The 17,170-nt window shown below is 39.2% G+C and overlaps 1 protein-coding gene across 5 annotated transcripts in view; it reads left to right on the top strand.

Annotated features, from left to right (window-relative positions):
* LOC130916739 (A disintegrin and metalloproteinase with thrombospondin motifs 20) overlaps positions 1 to 17,170 on the top strand; it is a 301,389-nt gene that overhangs the window by 257,833 nt on the left and 26,386 nt on the right. For all 5 annotated transcript variants that reach the window (XM_057837674.1, XM_057837675.1, XM_057837672.1 and 2 more), the window contains one exon: positions 11,388 to 11,555. In XM_057837674.1, coding sequence (XP_057693657.1) covers positions 11,388 to 11,555 — 168 coding nt within the window. The remainder of the gene's footprint in view (positions 1 to 11,387; positions 11,556 to 17,170) is intronic.

Here is a 17,170-nt window from a genome sequence, read left to right on the forward strand (position 1 = left end):
AAAGGCAGAACGCGAACGTGGCCATAGCTATTAAGAGTTATTCAGATAACTATAGCATAAGAACATGCTAACAAGTTTACAAAACCATTAGTGTCACTCCAAAACACCAAAATAACATGTGAAATTATATCATAATGTGTTAATAATTTCACACATAAGTGGCTCCTGCGTTTAAGTCACACCTCCAGCCAAAATATGAAAAAAAACGCGACTTACAGTCCGAAAAATACGTTAATTGATCGGGCTCGGGCATCGTCGGGCTACCGACGGGCTGGTTGGGTCGGGTCGGACTGAGTTTTTTAGGCCCGATCTCACTTCTAGCATCATGAAATGTTAGCATACCTTACAACTATTCAGCCTGTTGTTTTCTATTGTATTTTTAATTGCCTTTCAAGGTGACATGTCTGTTCTTGGTGCTGGATTCTATCAAATAAATTTCCCCCACCCAAAATGCGACTTATATATGTTTTTTTCATTTTCATTGCGCATTTTTTGGCTGGTGCGGCTTATACTCAGGTGTGACGTATTGTCCGAAAAATACGGTAATCGTTTAGAACCTTCTTCACCCTAAACTTGTCTAAATTCTTGAAATTATAACATACATATAACTTCTCAGTTGTAAATAGCATCAGATTTCTTCATTATATTTTTGTTTAGTCAACATAGGACATGAACAAAAATCTGCTTTTACTTTGGCAAAAATGTGAATTGCTGTTTTCCAATTTTCGAACAGCTTACTGTCTAAACTAGCTTCTTAATAAGGCTGCAAAAACTAATCGATTAAATAGATTAATAAATTAGTTGCCAACGAAGTTGATAATTAATACAGTCGTAGACTACAGTTAAGTCAGGAAGGTGTAATAAAATATCATTTTTCGAACGAAAAAGTCATCCATTTTTGTCTTCATTTTTACTTACAACATGCCTAAAAAAAACTTTATAATAACCGTTAGTTGCAGCCCTACACACAGCTATGGATTTGTACTTACCTTTATATTGTAAAAACCCTTTAAAATGGCGACCATTGGAAGAACAGGTTGCGCTGAAAGTCTAAAACAAAGAATCTATTAAGTCGTTCATCAAAATAACAACAACAAAAAAACAACAACAAAAAAAACAAGGCGAGCAGTTAAAATGCAATCACCTGATAAGCTAAAAAATAAGCAGTAAATATAATTATGTTTGTTGTATGCTGTGTCTGTCATTTCCAGTAACCAAACAATAAAACAGCAGTAATCAAACATGTGCCAGTTTGTTTCCTCATCAAGTGGGGGTTCTCATTTTAAGATCTTACAATAATATACTTCTGTCAGAGGTTTCCCCATAGTGTCCTTGACAAGATGTCAATAGGAATCTGTCTTTGGACGCCCACCCTCTTAGTCTAAACATGTACCATGGCCAAGGTTAACCCACTTTTCGAAAATGTGTTCGCTATTACCGTCAAGCCCCACTGTGATTGACATGTAACCTTGACACTCACCTTTTAGGCTACGATCTATCTTAAAAGCCCTGGCTAATGATAACATGCCAAAAAATAGGGGGTTTGTTAGTCTCCAAAGCAGGAAAACAATCAAACTCTTATATAAAGGTCACCTTAAATTGGGGGGGGGGGGGGGGGGGGGGGGTCAAAAGAAAATAAAAACGAAATGAAGAAAACTCTTTCGACTAAAGGTTTGCAGTTGGAAGCAAAACGACTAAACAAAAGCTATAAAAATCCATTTTTCACTCAACAAACATTGATGTGCAGAAAAGTTTTATATCGTGTAAATGAATAAATTGATATACAGTGGTACCTCTACTTATGTAGTTTCTTAACTTGAAAATTCTCTAAGTAGAGACGCGTTTTCCATGTAAATGGCCGAATATGTTTCCGCCCTAAAATTCAGACATAAATCTTTTTTAATGCATACAAATGCATTGAAACATGTAACAAATACATGTTACAATTGGATTATTGCACAATAAACATCAAATCTGAGTTGTGCATAATGTAAAAAACCAAGAATAGAGTCAAGAATAAAAGTTAATACACTCATCTAAAGCTGTTGGAACACAAGGGACGAATGAAGAGGACGCTGGGATACACACATACATGTACAGTAGAGGTCCCTCTTAGCCAAATGGATGCCAGAAATGCTAAGCAATACTTAATGGCAGAGCAGCTATAAGTATGTCACGTTCAATTAACTCTGGGAGCAGCATGTGCTAGCCATACTGTATTTTTGCATATTGTATCCTGAAATTTCTTTCTGAACAAGAGGCAATATTTTCCCCTTGAGACATGTCTTAACCTGAAAATTCTGGATGTAGAGACGACAAGGTACAACTGTATGCATTTTTTGAAGATATAGTCTTCTAGGATTTTTTTAAAGTGGCACTAAAGTTGTATTTTTTTAACAGTATTGTTCGTAACCTTGGATGCCATTTTAACAGGTTTGCATTAGAATTTCATGTTTTCTAGCTATTTAGTTGGTCGTCTTGTCTTGGGTTTCTGCAAAAGTTGAACTGTCTGGCTCTAATTGGAATATTTATATTTCAAATAGTTGCTCTGATTGGCCATCGTTAGAGTGGATATGTCCATGCGTGTGATTATTTTGACACATCGCAGAGACGCGGACTACAATCGTTCTTCAATGACTCAAAGCTTTGTAATTGTACAAAAATAAAATATTCACTCACTTGATACTCCCGCTATCAGCGGGGTTGCGTGCGCTCAGAGAGATGTATTTCAGTCAGGAGACAAGCTATCGTTATGACATCCTCGTTACAAACGCTTAGATACTCCTCATTTCTACTTACTCACTTGATGCCAACACCCTCACACGGTATATCAAGGCTGGAGTTCATAGTGCAGAGTTCTGGAGGCGATGCACAGGAGATGGAGGAGGGGAGGGGATGGAGTCGATCAAGAACCAGGCATGGATGCCAGCTAGCAAGCAGAGGGTGGAGGTCGCTGGGAAAAACGTGACAAAGACCGGAACTGGTTTAGCGATAAAAGTATTGTTCTAATCTACAGTAAATACACACGTATAGATAAAGATAATGCTTAATTTATATATTGTATGCTTAATGTGGCATACTTTAGTACCAGGAAGTGCCAACCTTTAGTCTTTTCTCAGTGCTTAGCATCCTGATATTAATGGACATAGAGGAAGAACTTAGAGGGCAGGTACCTGGTGTTACACGGCAAGGGATGACGTTCCACCGTGACCAATTTCAAAACCTACCATTTGCAGAATGAATACACTTGCAAATGTGATTGCAGTCAAATAGAAAAACGACATAGATGACACACTACCATTTTGATGTTTCTTATGCTTGGAACAGTTCAAAAATCTGGACTTTATTTGGGGGCTCTTTTAGTTAAGAATGCATGCTGCACAAATGTAACTTCGGCTAGGTTCATACCGCAGATCTTAATGCACGAATTCGATTTTTTTCCCCGTGTTTTTCCGACTCGAGTGAGGCATTAACTTGACGGTCTGAACAGGACAAGTCGCCTAGAAGTGGACCATTTCAAATCCGATCTGGGTCACTTTCGTATGTGGTTTAAATCCGATCTGAGCCACATTTTTCAAGAATGTCGCGGCAGTCTGAACTGTCAGGTCTCTCAAATCGTAATTCATGCAGCAATCTCATCATCAAAGAAAGAGAGAGACAGCTGTGCGTTAGCGCCCAGCTTGCCTTGAACAAGGCTTTTGGGGAAGGGTCAGGCTTGACAACAATCATAAAAAAATAAAAATGGGTTGAGGATAAGCCTGAGAATGCTCGGTTTTCTCTCGCTCCTTATGAGCAATATTTCAAGATTGCTTACACGGCCGAGAGTCGGGGCAAACTGTCCCTATGTGTGTGTGTCACGCACAGTGCCTGCATGCTATCGATCCATATAAACTTTGACGATAAGACTAAGCGGGGATTATTTATGTCTGTTATTTGTGTCCTCTTTTTGGAAATCAAGATATGATCACCTTTGAATGACGTTGAGCCAGCATGTGTGGTCATTTGTTTCAATGCTACAGCGCATACGAGTCAATTTCCTCAGCGCATCTCTGAATGCGAATTAGTGCGCATGCGTGACACCTGAACAGGCTCAATGGACAAAGGCGAACGGATATTACAAAAAAATCGGATTTGTGCATTGAGAACTGCGGTATGAACCTAGCCTTTTGAGACAGTATTTTCTAATTTAATTGGATTTTTTAAATGGTATTTAGCAGCCTTTCCCAGTCATTATGTTTCTTTTAGTGCTGCAACGATTAATCGATTGACTCGGGTATTCGATTAGAAAACAATTATCGAATTAAATTTTGTTGCTTCGAGTATTCGTTTAATTAAAGTGGCGTTGTAATGGTTTATTTTGAAAGTGTTTGCATTTAATTTTATTGATTAGGGCAGATACACCGCCCTCTGGTCTGCCTCTTTTCACATGGCTGAATCCAACTGCTCCTTGTTAAGACCAATGTAAGCTAAGTTTTTGTTTGAGCTCATGTCTTTTAATGCATTCATAACTTAGTTTATAGGTATTTTTAGCCGTGTTTTGTGGGAATATGTGTCTGAACCATTTGTTAAGAGCATTGTTTTTAAAAAAAAATATTAAAAAAAACTTAAGCATTTTATAGCATTTAAGTTAGCGGATTTTTTCTATGTAAGTTAGCCAATTGTTCTTTTTTTGTATATAGATCCTCATTTAAAAGACAAAAAAAAAATTATACCGTTTGAGGCTCAGCTCAGGTATTTTAATTTTTCATGTTCCTTATCCGATTACTCGATTATTCGATCTAACTAGTCCATCGATTAATCAACTACTAAAATATTCGGTAGCTGCAGCCCTAGTTTCTTTTACTTTTGGAAGGTGCGTGCATTCTATTTGCTTACCTGGTGGCAGAAGTCAAGTGGGCGGAGTCATTTTTCTCAGTCCTGCGCAAACACAATTCAACCCTTTCCCAAAAACGTACAGACAACTAGGGGTGTGACAAAATATCGAAATGGTGATATATCGTGATAATTTGTATCCCCAAAGGTTATCGATATGCTCCTGCCAAGAATCAAGATATCGTTTTAAAAAGGTGTCAATGTCTAAAAAAATCAATAAAAAGGAACCAACAAGTTGCTCTTCCACTATAAAAGTGTCTCAGTTAACTCTAAGGTTGCATTGACGGTTCTCAACGCCCAATCCATTTAGACTAGAAACGTTCGTTAATTCGAAACCAGCCCATTTACAGTCATTCTGTCCGATTTTCAGGGCATTTACAGCTCAGTTGCTGCATTTTAGGGCATTTACAGGTCATTTCCTGTTGAATTTCAGTCACTGCCTATTCATTTGTGTGATTCCCAGGTCACTTCCTGTTATGTAACTCAAAATAAACAAGAAGTGACCCATAAAATACCCCAAAATCAACAGGAAGTAACTGAAAATCAACACGTAAATGACCTTAAATGGCCCAAAATTACCTCATTGTCTGGCATTGGCTGCCACTGACGGCCATAGATGTTCAATCCGTTTGAAGTGGGAGGGATGGCAGCGAATGAACATTCATTCGCTGCCACCCTCCCAGTTCAAATGGATTGGACGTCTACTAGTGATAAACTAATTCCAATTCACAGCAGAAGCTTGTTTTTCTGTTTATTAATCGTTTGTAGAATATCATTGAATGATTTCCTGACCAATGTATCGATAATCGTTGTATCGCCATATCGTCAGATCATCGGTATCGTGAGCTTTGTATCGCAAATCGTATCGTATTGTGAGGTACCGAGAGGTTCCCACTCCTACAAACAACAATAAATGTTTAATAACTCCATAATAACTCCCGTTGTAGTCTGGATTAAGTCTCCACAAAGCTGTTTTATTATGAATTGTTTCTGGTTTAGCACTCAATTAAGTGATTTGCTAGAGAACTCCAAAACTGTTAAATGTGGACTGTCATTTTGGAGCTACTTAAACTGAATAATTCCGAGCTTCCCGCTCCATTATGTGTGACCATATCAAGAGAGTGGCAGTTATTCTGAGCTGCTATTTGGCTCATTTATGCGCGACGGATGAGCGATTCTACTTTAATCCCCGCAGAAATCCCCTCTCTCCATCCCAGGATTACAGCAGATTTAGACGGCTAATCATGTGAAATTAATGGCCGTGACAACGTGGGAGGGCAAAAATTTAGACAAGGTTTTCCCATGGGAGATATGATTTTTGGGGGGGGGTTAACATTCTCACATATTAATACCAACATTCAAGCCTATGTATTCATTTAGATTTGTTCGGACATTCTTCAAGTAGTAAAAATAGTGAAAGGGAGCCCTACCTGTGTGGGTGCTCTTGAATCCCAGGGGTCACCAGTTTTTTTTTCTTTCTTTTCCCTCATTTGAGTCTGAGAGGTTAAAGCGGTCCTGCGGTCCACTACACTTCACTGCACTGTGCTGTGCCAGCTCTTGTGATGCACTTAATGGCTGACATATGATGCGAGGGAGGAGCACATATAGCCGTCATTATCTTCCCCCACCATACACACACAGTCCTCCGCCTCCTCTTCCTTCCATTAAAATGCAGATAAAGTTCAGCCAGGGGAGCGAAGCCCGTATGGCTGTGATTTTCTTTCTTCCTCCCCTCTTTTATGACACCGAGGAGGGGCCTGCTCTTCTCTCAGCAGACCCCTTTGCAAAAAAAGCCTGCTGAAGTGGTGGAGGGAGTTATCTTTCTGCGTGTGCGCGCATTCGTTGGTGTAGTGCATATGTGATTCCGCCAGCTTTGATGCTGTGCGTCAGCTGAGGCTACCCTGTGTTTAAAATGCCATGGTAATTACAATGCGTGCTATGCATGTGCGTGCGGTGTCAACCGCGAAACCACACTTACAGAATGTTTTGTTTGGAAGTGTACTCAAAAGCATAGGTGGCAAAAGTACATATACTCTGTACTTTTGCTTCAAAAGTACAGATGCACGTGTAAGAAAACAGCAGAAAAGTACTTTTCATAGAAACTACTGGTTTAACTTATTTAAAGTATGGTGAATATACTAGTGTATCTGAAATATATCATTTTTGGGGTGATTACCAGTGTTGTTAATCTTACTTTTAAAAAGTAATTAATTACAGTTACAAATTACTTTTCCCAAAAAGTAATTGCGTTGTAACTCAGTTACCTGAATGTAAGAGTAATTAGTTACTTGGCAAAGTAACTGGTGATTATTTTCATGTTTCTTTTTCTCAAACAAAAAAAAAAATCAAACAAAAAAAAAAAAAAAACAGGTCACACAATGTGAAGATTAAAGGGTTTTTGGGACAATTGGCCCTAGCCCAATTCTTTACCCTAAACTTAATTAGACACAGGGGTATTGCGGATATTGCGATAACTAGATAGTAACCTTTGCTATGTGTGGAAGTCATTTAATGTTGTGAATCAACCGTTAAAGTTGTTAAAATTGCTCCCTTTATTGCATTAGTTCCCTTCTGTCTATTTTCGACATGTGTAAGTTTTGAAACTGTTTCATCATTTAAAGATAGATTTAAGTTTTGCCGATTTAGGAGCAATATAGATAAAACGTTACTTACGTTCGCTAGGAAGGTTCTCTACAACAGAGCCTTCATGAGAAGTCTACTGCTTTAAGATGGCGGCTGTTTACTAACGCATCTAGTTCTTTGTTATACATGTTGCTAATGCCGCTGTGTCTGTGATTTGCATCTAGTTCTGTATGCACAGTGGAGCAAATAAGTATTTAGTCAACCACCAATTGTGCAAGTTCTTCTACTTGAAAAGATTAGAGAGGCCTGTAATTGTCAACATGGGTAAACCTCAACCATGAGTGACAGAATGTGGAAAAAAAAACAGAAAAACACATTGTTTGATTTTTAAAGAATTTATTTCCAAATTAGAGTGGAAAATAAGTATTTTGGTCACCTACAAACAATCAAGATTTCTGGCCGTCAAAGAGGTCTAACTTCTTCAAACGAGGTCTAACGAGGCTCCACTCGTTACCTGTATTAATGGCACCTGTTTTAACTCATTATCGGTATAATAGACACCTGTCCACAAACTCAGTCAGTCACACTCCAAACTCCACTATGGCCAAGACCAAAGAGCTGTTGAAGGACACCAGAGACAAAATTGTAGACCTGCACCAGGCTGGGAAGACTGAATCTGCAATAGGTAAAATGCTTGGTGTAAAGAAATCAACTGTGGGAGCAATTATTAGAAAATGGAAGACATACAAGACCACTGATAATCTCCCTCGATCTGGGGCTCCATGCAGGATCTCACCCAGTGGCGTCAAAATGATAACAAGAACGGTGAGCAAAAATCCCAGAATCACACGGGAGGACCTAGTGAATATATATATATATATATATATATATATATATATATATATATATATATATATATATATATATATATATATATATATATATATATATATATATATATATGGGCTTTCGCATTGTCAGTGTATCAAATACTTGTTCTCCCCACTGTATATATATGTATGTATGTATATATATATATATATATATATATATATATATAGAAACAGGTCACACAATGTGAAGTTTAATGGTTTTTTTGGGGACAATTGGCCCTAGCCCAATTCTTTACTATAAACTTAACTAGACACAGCGGTATTGCGGGTATTGTGATAACTAGATAGTAACCTTTGCTATGTGTGGAAGTCATTTACAATGTTGTGAATCACCTGTTTAAGTTGTTAAAATTACTCCCGTTATTGCATTAGTTTCCTTCTGTCTACTTTTTACATTTGTAAGTTTTAAAACTATTTCATCATTTAAAGATAGGTTTAAGTCAAGATTTTCCCGATTTTGGAGCATTTTAGATGAAAAGTTACTTAGGTTCGCTAGGAAGGTTCTCTACAACAGAGCCTTCCTGAGAAGTCTACTGCTTTAAGATGGCGGCTGTTTACTAACGCATCTAGTTCTTTATTATACATGTTGCTAATGGAGCCGTGTCTGTCATTTGCATTTAGTTCTGTATATATGTGATATCTACCGAAGAATCATGTGGGCGTAGTTTGTAGGCTATCGGCTACAGTCAGGTTTTATTGGAGCCACCTAGCATAGTAGCATCGCGTTTGCAACGGCGTCACCCTCCCTTGCTTCCTCCCCACTCCTGCTCTGCTCTCTCGTCTCCGTGAGTCCGTCTTTCTCAGACTTTTCTTGCGTCAGTCAACCAACATGGTAACGCACGCCTTTCCCGTCTCAGTTACGGTAACGGCTTTGCCAAGATGAGAAAAGTAATTAATTAGATTACTCACTACTGAAGAAAATAACGCTGTTATATTCTATCGCCGTTATTAACAACACTGCTTATTTGTTGTCTTACATTCTCACAATTGCTCAAATCTCCCAACGAATGTTCATTTCCTGGTTTTCCATTGGTGCTCTTGTATTGTTTTCAGCGTTACGCAACATTCTGAGATCATCATTAGGGGACAATGCAATATTATGCGAATGATCTGGACTGGAAAATATACCAAGACAAAATGCGCTTTGCCATGTCTCCTGAACCCTCTTTGTAAAGGGGCACCCTGCTCAGTCGTAGAGCGAAAAATAGCCGAAATCCTAATTGCTGTCTGGCCTGACCGGTGGGGCACCCAAGACTCATCAGCCATCTCTGGCCCGTTTCAGGGCTTTCATCAGTGTGACTGGCTTACAACCGTTCATCACTTCTGTCTTCCTCATGTTCTTAGGGGGTTCCTTATTGGTACCACATGAACATCTCACCATATTCAGCTTTGCGTCTCTTCAGTTCACAGGAGCTCTTACAAGTCACTCAGTTTGTTTACAGGTTAAATAGCTGGTCGCATTCCACGGGCGTGAGTATTCCATTTGGGTTGTTTAGCTGAGATGATGTGTTTGCAGCACAGTCGATTGGCCGTGAAATGCAGCTAGGAAGCCCAGCGCACAAACAGAGCCTCCGACCGTTTGTCAAATTGATACACCCTTATTGACCTCAATGATTTGGAATCAGACATATTTCGCAATGTTTTCACAATTTTAAAAAGCGGTCTCTTTCATTCTTCTGTGGAAATACATTTAATTGTTTTCTTATTTACCTGTCTCATTCTGGTTAAGATTTGTGTTGCGTTTCTGGAAAGAACTAGAAACTCCCTCCTCTTGTCTGTGCTTGGACTACAAATGAATAGTGCTGGCACAGAGCCACTATTTAACCAAATACAATCCCCAAGTAAAATTTACTTGTTGAATAAAATCATACTTGATTGATTGGGAGGTTTTTCAGAGATCCAAAGTATCCACCAATCCTTTTTCTATTCCGCTTATCCTATTAATGTTGTGGGTGAACTTGAGCCTTTCCCAGCTGACTTTGGGTAGGAAGCGGGGGGTATACACCAAGCCTCAGAAATGTAAGGCAGATGTGCTAACCGCTAGACCACCATGCTGTCATGAGACCCAACCAGTATTACACAAACGGAAAAGTAAGTTTTCCACAATACTTTATGTCCCTCTCGTCACCAGTCCATTTTCCTGACCACTGATACCTTGTAAACACTGTAGCACCTTCCTGAGTATGTGAGAGTCATGTTTTACCCTGTCATCTTACATCTATCTGAAGCAGGGGTCGCGTTAGCCGAATATTTTCCGTCGTTGACCGTTTTTTTAAAAAAAAGTCCATCTGTCATTTTGACAGGTTGCAATTCACACCCCAGACCACAGGGTGGCGAGTGAGCATATTAATTAGCTATTGTCTCTCTTGATGCTTGACGTCGTTGGCCTTACTCGGAAAATGTCAAGGCAACTGAGTTTCCGAAGTTTCTTCAAAAAGCCCCAAAACGACGATGGTGTTGATAAAAGAGGTGAAAAAAGAGGGACTGATGCAGTGGAGGATGAACGACAAACAAGCAATCAGCCCTCGGCAACTACTGAGCGCGCAAGCGGCAGCAAGGAGGTCAGGAGGGAGTACATAGTTCAGTGGAAGCAGGAGTTCTCCTGGCTGAGGAGGGAGGATGGAAAAATGTTTTGCAACATATGTAAACCAGGAGGAAGGTGTGAGACTGCGTTCAGGCCACAGCAGGTGAACTGTTAATTTCATTGTTCCATATGTAGCCTACCTACTGGGGCCACAGTCAGCTGTTTCTGTCACTGCGGAGAAAAAGTTACATATTCATCTGCTTGATGTGTGATGGCACGGTGTGGATTCTCTGTTAAGCTTGTTCGGACAGAATATTAATTAAAAATTATTGAAAACTAAATACGATTGAATATGTAATTATTATCATTTTAAAAATTTAAGTGACGGGTAAAAATAGATTGTGATCGGATTTTTATGACCCTGTCAGTCAAAATGACAGACAACGAAAAAGTCTAGCGCAACCTCTGGTCTGAAGTTATGATAATTCATTTTATTTTGTTAATTTTCCCTTCAGTGTTCTGTGTCCTGTGGGCGGGGCATCAAGCAGCGGGAGATCACCTGTGTGGATCAGAACCAAACCAAAATAGAAGAGGAACACTGCGCTCCCCTTCCTCGTCCCCGGGCCGAGAAAGCCTGTCGGGCCCGCGGTTGCCCCACGTGGAAAGCCAACAGGTGGAGCAAGGTATGTGAAATGATATAAAAATTAGGGCTGTCAAATGAAATTTTTAATCGAGTTAATCACAGCTGAAAAATTAATCGTAATTAATGACAATTCAAATCATCTCTAAAGTATGCCATATTTTTCTGTAAATTATTGTTGGAATGGAAAGATAAGACACAAGACGGACATAAACATTCAACATACTGTACATAAATACTTTATTTGTTTATTATAACAATAAATCCACAAGATGGCATTAACATTAACATTCTTTCTGTTAAAGGGATCCATGGATATAAACACATGTAGTTCTTAAAAGATAATTTGAGTACAAGTTATAGTAATTTTATATTAAAACCCTTCTTAATATTTTCGTTTTCAGCCACGTCATTTTTCTCTTTGTGAACATTATTTTTTTGAGAGATAGGAATATTATTTTTGTTGTGCTTTCACTAAATGATACTCTAGCGACTTAACTGTTCCGCCCAAATGCATAATGGGAAGTTGGGCAACCATGACTGTCTGTGGTGGCTGCAAATGGTATACAGTATGTTCTGAGTTGTGTTCAATTAGGCGTGTTAAGAAAAAGAACGTCTCCTGCTCCGCCCAAATGCATGATGGGAAGTTGGGCAACCATGACTGTCAGTGGTGGCTGAAAATGGTATACAATATGTTCTGCGTTGTGTTCAATTTGGCGTGTTAAGAAAAAGATCGTGTCTTGCTCCACACAAATGCATGATGGGAAGTTGGACAACCATGACTCTTAGTAGTGGCTGCCAAATCTTAAGCCAATAAAAGACGCAGTCCAATAAACGCCTGTACCCACTCGCATTTCACTGCCTTTTCGCTCTCAATTTGCTAAAACAGCGTCATCTTAAACTATTTGAGGCAACGCATGAATGGGTCATTCCGTGAATGCATTAATTGCGTCACATATTTTAACGTGATTGATTTAAAAAATTAATTACCGCCCGTTAACGCGATAAATTTGACACCCCTAATAAAAATTTAAAATGTGTAAATACAATGGAACTCAGTCCCGATATCAGAGTGAAACTCATTCTGCTTGCTAACCTAAGGGTCCGTTTACATGGTGACGCTCCGAGAATATGACGCATTTCATGTTAGCATTTACATGGTTCCATCTTGGTTCCGTCTCCATTCGAACAATGTCGCATGAACACGATGTAGTATTCATGCCAGGCCTCAGGGGGCAGTGCAATTTTATAAGGCAACAGCCAATTATATACTCCTCACCCCGAAAGACAATTTACCCGCTCACTCGAAGCTATGGCGTGCACACGTTTTTTCTTTTCCTTCAAAGGGCACAAAAATGCGAACATAAAATAAATTTCAGTTAAAATATTAGAGAAACAGTAAGTTAAAGCGGACGTTCCCCCCATGTTTGCTGTTTTGGATGTTTAGTAGCAGCAACTGCGCATGCCCAAAGTGACGTGTGCCAGTGATGACATAATCGGAGCGAGAGAGTTCCATTCGTATTAAGGGTGTGCCATCTAAGGTACCCCATGATTCGATTCGATTACGATTCAGGGTGCTACGATTCGATTATTGAACGATAGTGACGATAATTACGGTTATCATGATTATTGATGCATCGTACATTACTAATTGATAAAGTAGCCAAACAAATTTATGTCCATTATCTATTTAAAATATCCTAATGATTCAACAGGAACGATGAAAACATGCCCATAAAACAAAAAGCTGCCCTTAAACTGCTTTTTTTCCCTTTTTCACAAGAAAGTGCAAAAACATTAACCATTTTAAAGGCAGTAATTATTTCTCAACATGCCCATACAACACACAGCTAATCTTGAGGTGCAAAAACATTAGCTGTTTCAAAGGCAGTACTTATTTCTCTCAACAATACAATAAAATTTACACCGGTGGAATGGATTCCGCATGTTCTTGAAACAAGCAAAGTGTCTTTAGAAATAAGACTTCTTTTAACCAATATACTTTGTTTTTAGAGATTTCTGTACTATTTCGCATGTTTGTAGCGTTACCGCTGTACTTAATCCTGGTTTCAAACGTTCTGCATCTGGAGTAACCTATGTATACCACCAAACAACACACAACTTGACATGGAAATACATGTTAGCGAAGTCGCTAATTAGCATAGCGCTTGGTGCTAACTAGTAACATCTCAAAAACAACAACTATAAAGGCTAAACAGTACAAGCGAGTTCGTGTACTATATAGACGGACATGGGACTTAGCAAAACACTCGGGACTTTTTCTAACTAACACGACTTGAACCTACTGCTGGACAACTGAAAGACAAGGAACAACGAACTCACATCTTTGGCTTGGCCTAGCTTAGCTCAGAGCGTAAATTGATCGGAAAAATAAGCAAATGAGAACTAGAGTGTGCTCAAGTTTAGCCCTGATGCTTACGTATTTCATTATGGGTGTCAGTTAATCTGCAGTTTAGTAAATATTTTTTGTGAAGTATTAATTTGACCAATGTCTGGACTCAGACCACTACTGCATTAAACTTGGACTCAGCCATCTCTCGTCCCTTCTCGCTCTAAAAAAATCATTATTTTTGAACATTTATGAATCGTAATCGAATCGTCGCGTGTCGAATCGCGATGCATCTAGTAATCGATTTTTTTGGGACTCCCTTAATTCATATGGTTGCAGAGCAATCCCTGCAATCGAACCGTTCCGCTTTGGAGGCCAGAAACAAAAGTTGGCGTCTTCACCTTCCGTTTTCACCGTCACCGTGTAAAGGCGAGGCCATTCCGCAACACAATCGTCGGGTCTTTGTGTTGCAGCGTCACCATGTAAACGGGCCTTTAGTTTGATGACTTCAGTTCTTGAGCTTGACTTGTTGTCTTGTGTAAATGTGTACTGAAGCTCTTCTTTACAAAGCATTAACGGAAAACTAGTTCCTTCCTTAGACTTTTCAGGCCATCATCCAAATTTTGCTCATTGTAATTTATACTCCAGCTTTGCAGGTAGCTAGCTACTGGGTTGCTAGCTAACATAGTGACTGAGGTCTTTACTTAGTGCTTCTTTTTGCTAACAAATAATGACATCAAATGATCCGAAGCAAATGTCTTGGCTTGCAAAAAGCTACCCAATACGTCAGGCGTTTTTTTTTTGTTTGTTTTTTAATAATGATAAGGCTTCTTAGTTTTCATCTTGTAAATTTTTGTTGTTGTTGCTATTATTACGCTACCTCTAGATATTGAAACACTCCTTCAAGAGTATGTCCCAGGGGAAAAAATGGTACTTGCACAAGCCACTATGGGCTAATTTAACCATACACTTCCTACAAATTTCCCAAATGTCTCCTTTAAAATACTACCGTAATATTTTTTGCCCTTCTTGTTCAGCTGCTTGGACATGCAGCAATGTGGATCTTGATGCCTTATGTTCCGAAACAGTCAAATTAGTTTTCTTGGGGGCGCTTAAGGCTTACAATTTTACAAAGTCTGATTACCTTTGAAAAACGGAATTGAACTCCAAAACTTTGTGGCTTCAAATGACAATATACGAATATTAATTTATGTAATCTATGATATGGTTTTCATAATCTAAGCCTTTACTTTGCAAACCCTTTCAGTATTCTGCAATTTTTTTCCACACAAAACCTAAAGGTCATGAATAAGCCCCATTGACCCCCTTTTACAAACCACTAAAATACTCCGTATCCAATATATCATGAGTCACAGAGCAGCCTGAACAAGACTTGTGTCACGGTCTTCATCTTCCAACAACAAGCAGGCAGTTTGATGGCCCATAGACAGAATGCAGACAAACTATTTTTTTCCCACCTCATGACAAACACTTTTAAGCCTCCACCAAGACCACCCCCCTCTAATGAAATGCCTAAAATCCCCAAAGATCCATTTACATCCTCTACTCCCCACTCTTTGTGAGTCTTTTTCTCCTCCACTCTTGCAGCGTTAGTTCTGGAAGCAATCATTGTCCTATACAAACGACCAGCAAGCTAGAAATCTTTCTTGTGCGGACATGTCTTATATCTTCAAATCTGTGCATGTGACACCTTTGAAACCTATGCACGAACTGTATTCCTCCGGCCCTTCTTTAAATGCTATGTATTGGGATCAACAAATTAACTCATCGGCTGCCACCGACGGCAATCTCTGTCGATCTATCCTGCGATGTCTGTTGTTGTTTGAGAGACAATCTAAAGAAAAAAAATCTAGAAATTACAGTGTATGATTTTGTTAACAATTTATTTGTATTGTACGGCTGCAAGTAAATATATTTGAACACCTGTCTATTTGCTAGAATTGTGAGCCTCAAGGACCTGTTCGTCACCTTCAAAAAGTCCACCAAATAATTGGAGTGGAGGTAGACTTTTTGAGACTGACTTTTTGACCTGTTTGAAGCTGTTAGCAGCATATAAACACCTGTCCATCCCATGCAATCAAGAAGACTCCGCTTACTGACATGGTCAAGACCAAAGAGCTTTCCAAAGATACCAGAGACAGAATTGTAGACATCTACAAGGCTGGAAAGGGTTACGGGGCAATTGCCAAAGAGCTTGGTGATATAAGATCCACTGTTGGAGCAGTTATTAAAAACGGAAGAAGCCAAACATGAATTTCAATCTCCCTTGGACTGGGGCTCCATGCAAGATCTACCTCGTAGGGTCTCAATGATCCTAAGAATGGTGAGGAATCAGCCAAGAACTACACCGGAGGAGCTGGTCAATAACCTGAAAGGAGCTGGGACCACCATTTCCAATGTTACTGTTAGTAATACACTAAGGCTAGCATGGTTTAAAATCATGCATGGAACGGAAAGTTCCCCTGCTTGAACCAGCACATGTCCTGGCCCGTTTTAAGTTTGCCAATGACCATTTGGATGATTCAGAGGAGTCATGGGAGAAAGTCATCTGGTCATATGCGATTAAAATGGAACTCTTTGGTCTTAAATCCACTCATAGTGTTTGGAGGAAGAAGAATGATGAGTACCATCTTAAGAACACCATCCATACTGTGAAGCATGGGGTTATTAACATCATGCTTTCGGATTGTGTTTCTGCACATGGGACTGGACGACTGTACTGTATTAAGGAGAGGATGACCAGGGCCATGTGTTGTGAGATTTTGGGGAATGACCTCCTTCCCTCAGTTAGAGCATTGAAAATGGGAGTGTCTTCGTAAAAAGCATATCAAGGTTCTAGCCAGTCTTCAGACCTAAACCCAATAGAAAGTCTTTGAAGGAAGCTAAAACTTTGTTTCCCAGTGAAAGCCCAGAAACCTGATTGATCTAGAGAAGATCTGTGTGGAGCAGTTGTGCAAAATCCCTGCTGCAGTCTGTGCAAACCTGGAGAAAAGTTAGAGGAAACGTTTGACCTCTATAATTGTAATCAAAGGCTACTGTACCAAATATTAACAAGATTTTCTCAGGTGTTCAAATACCTATTTGCAGCAGTATAATACAAATAAATTGTTTAAAAAAAATCATACACTGTGATTTCGGGATTTTTTTTTATTTTTATAGATTGTCTCTCACAGTGGACAAGCATCTACCATGAAAATGTCAAACCTAACCATCATTTCTAAGTGCGAGAACTTGCAAAATCGCAGGGTGTTCAAATACTTACTTTCCTCACTGTATTGGTCTCATTC

The sequence above is a fragment of the Corythoichthys intestinalis genome, chromosome 5 (genome assembly GCF_030265065.1).
Source record: "Corythoichthys intestinalis isolate RoL2023-P3 chromosome 5, ASM3026506v1, whole genome shotgun sequence".
NCBI lineage: Eukaryota > Metazoa > Chordata > Actinopteri > Syngnathiformes > Syngnathidae > Corythoichthys > Corythoichthys intestinalis.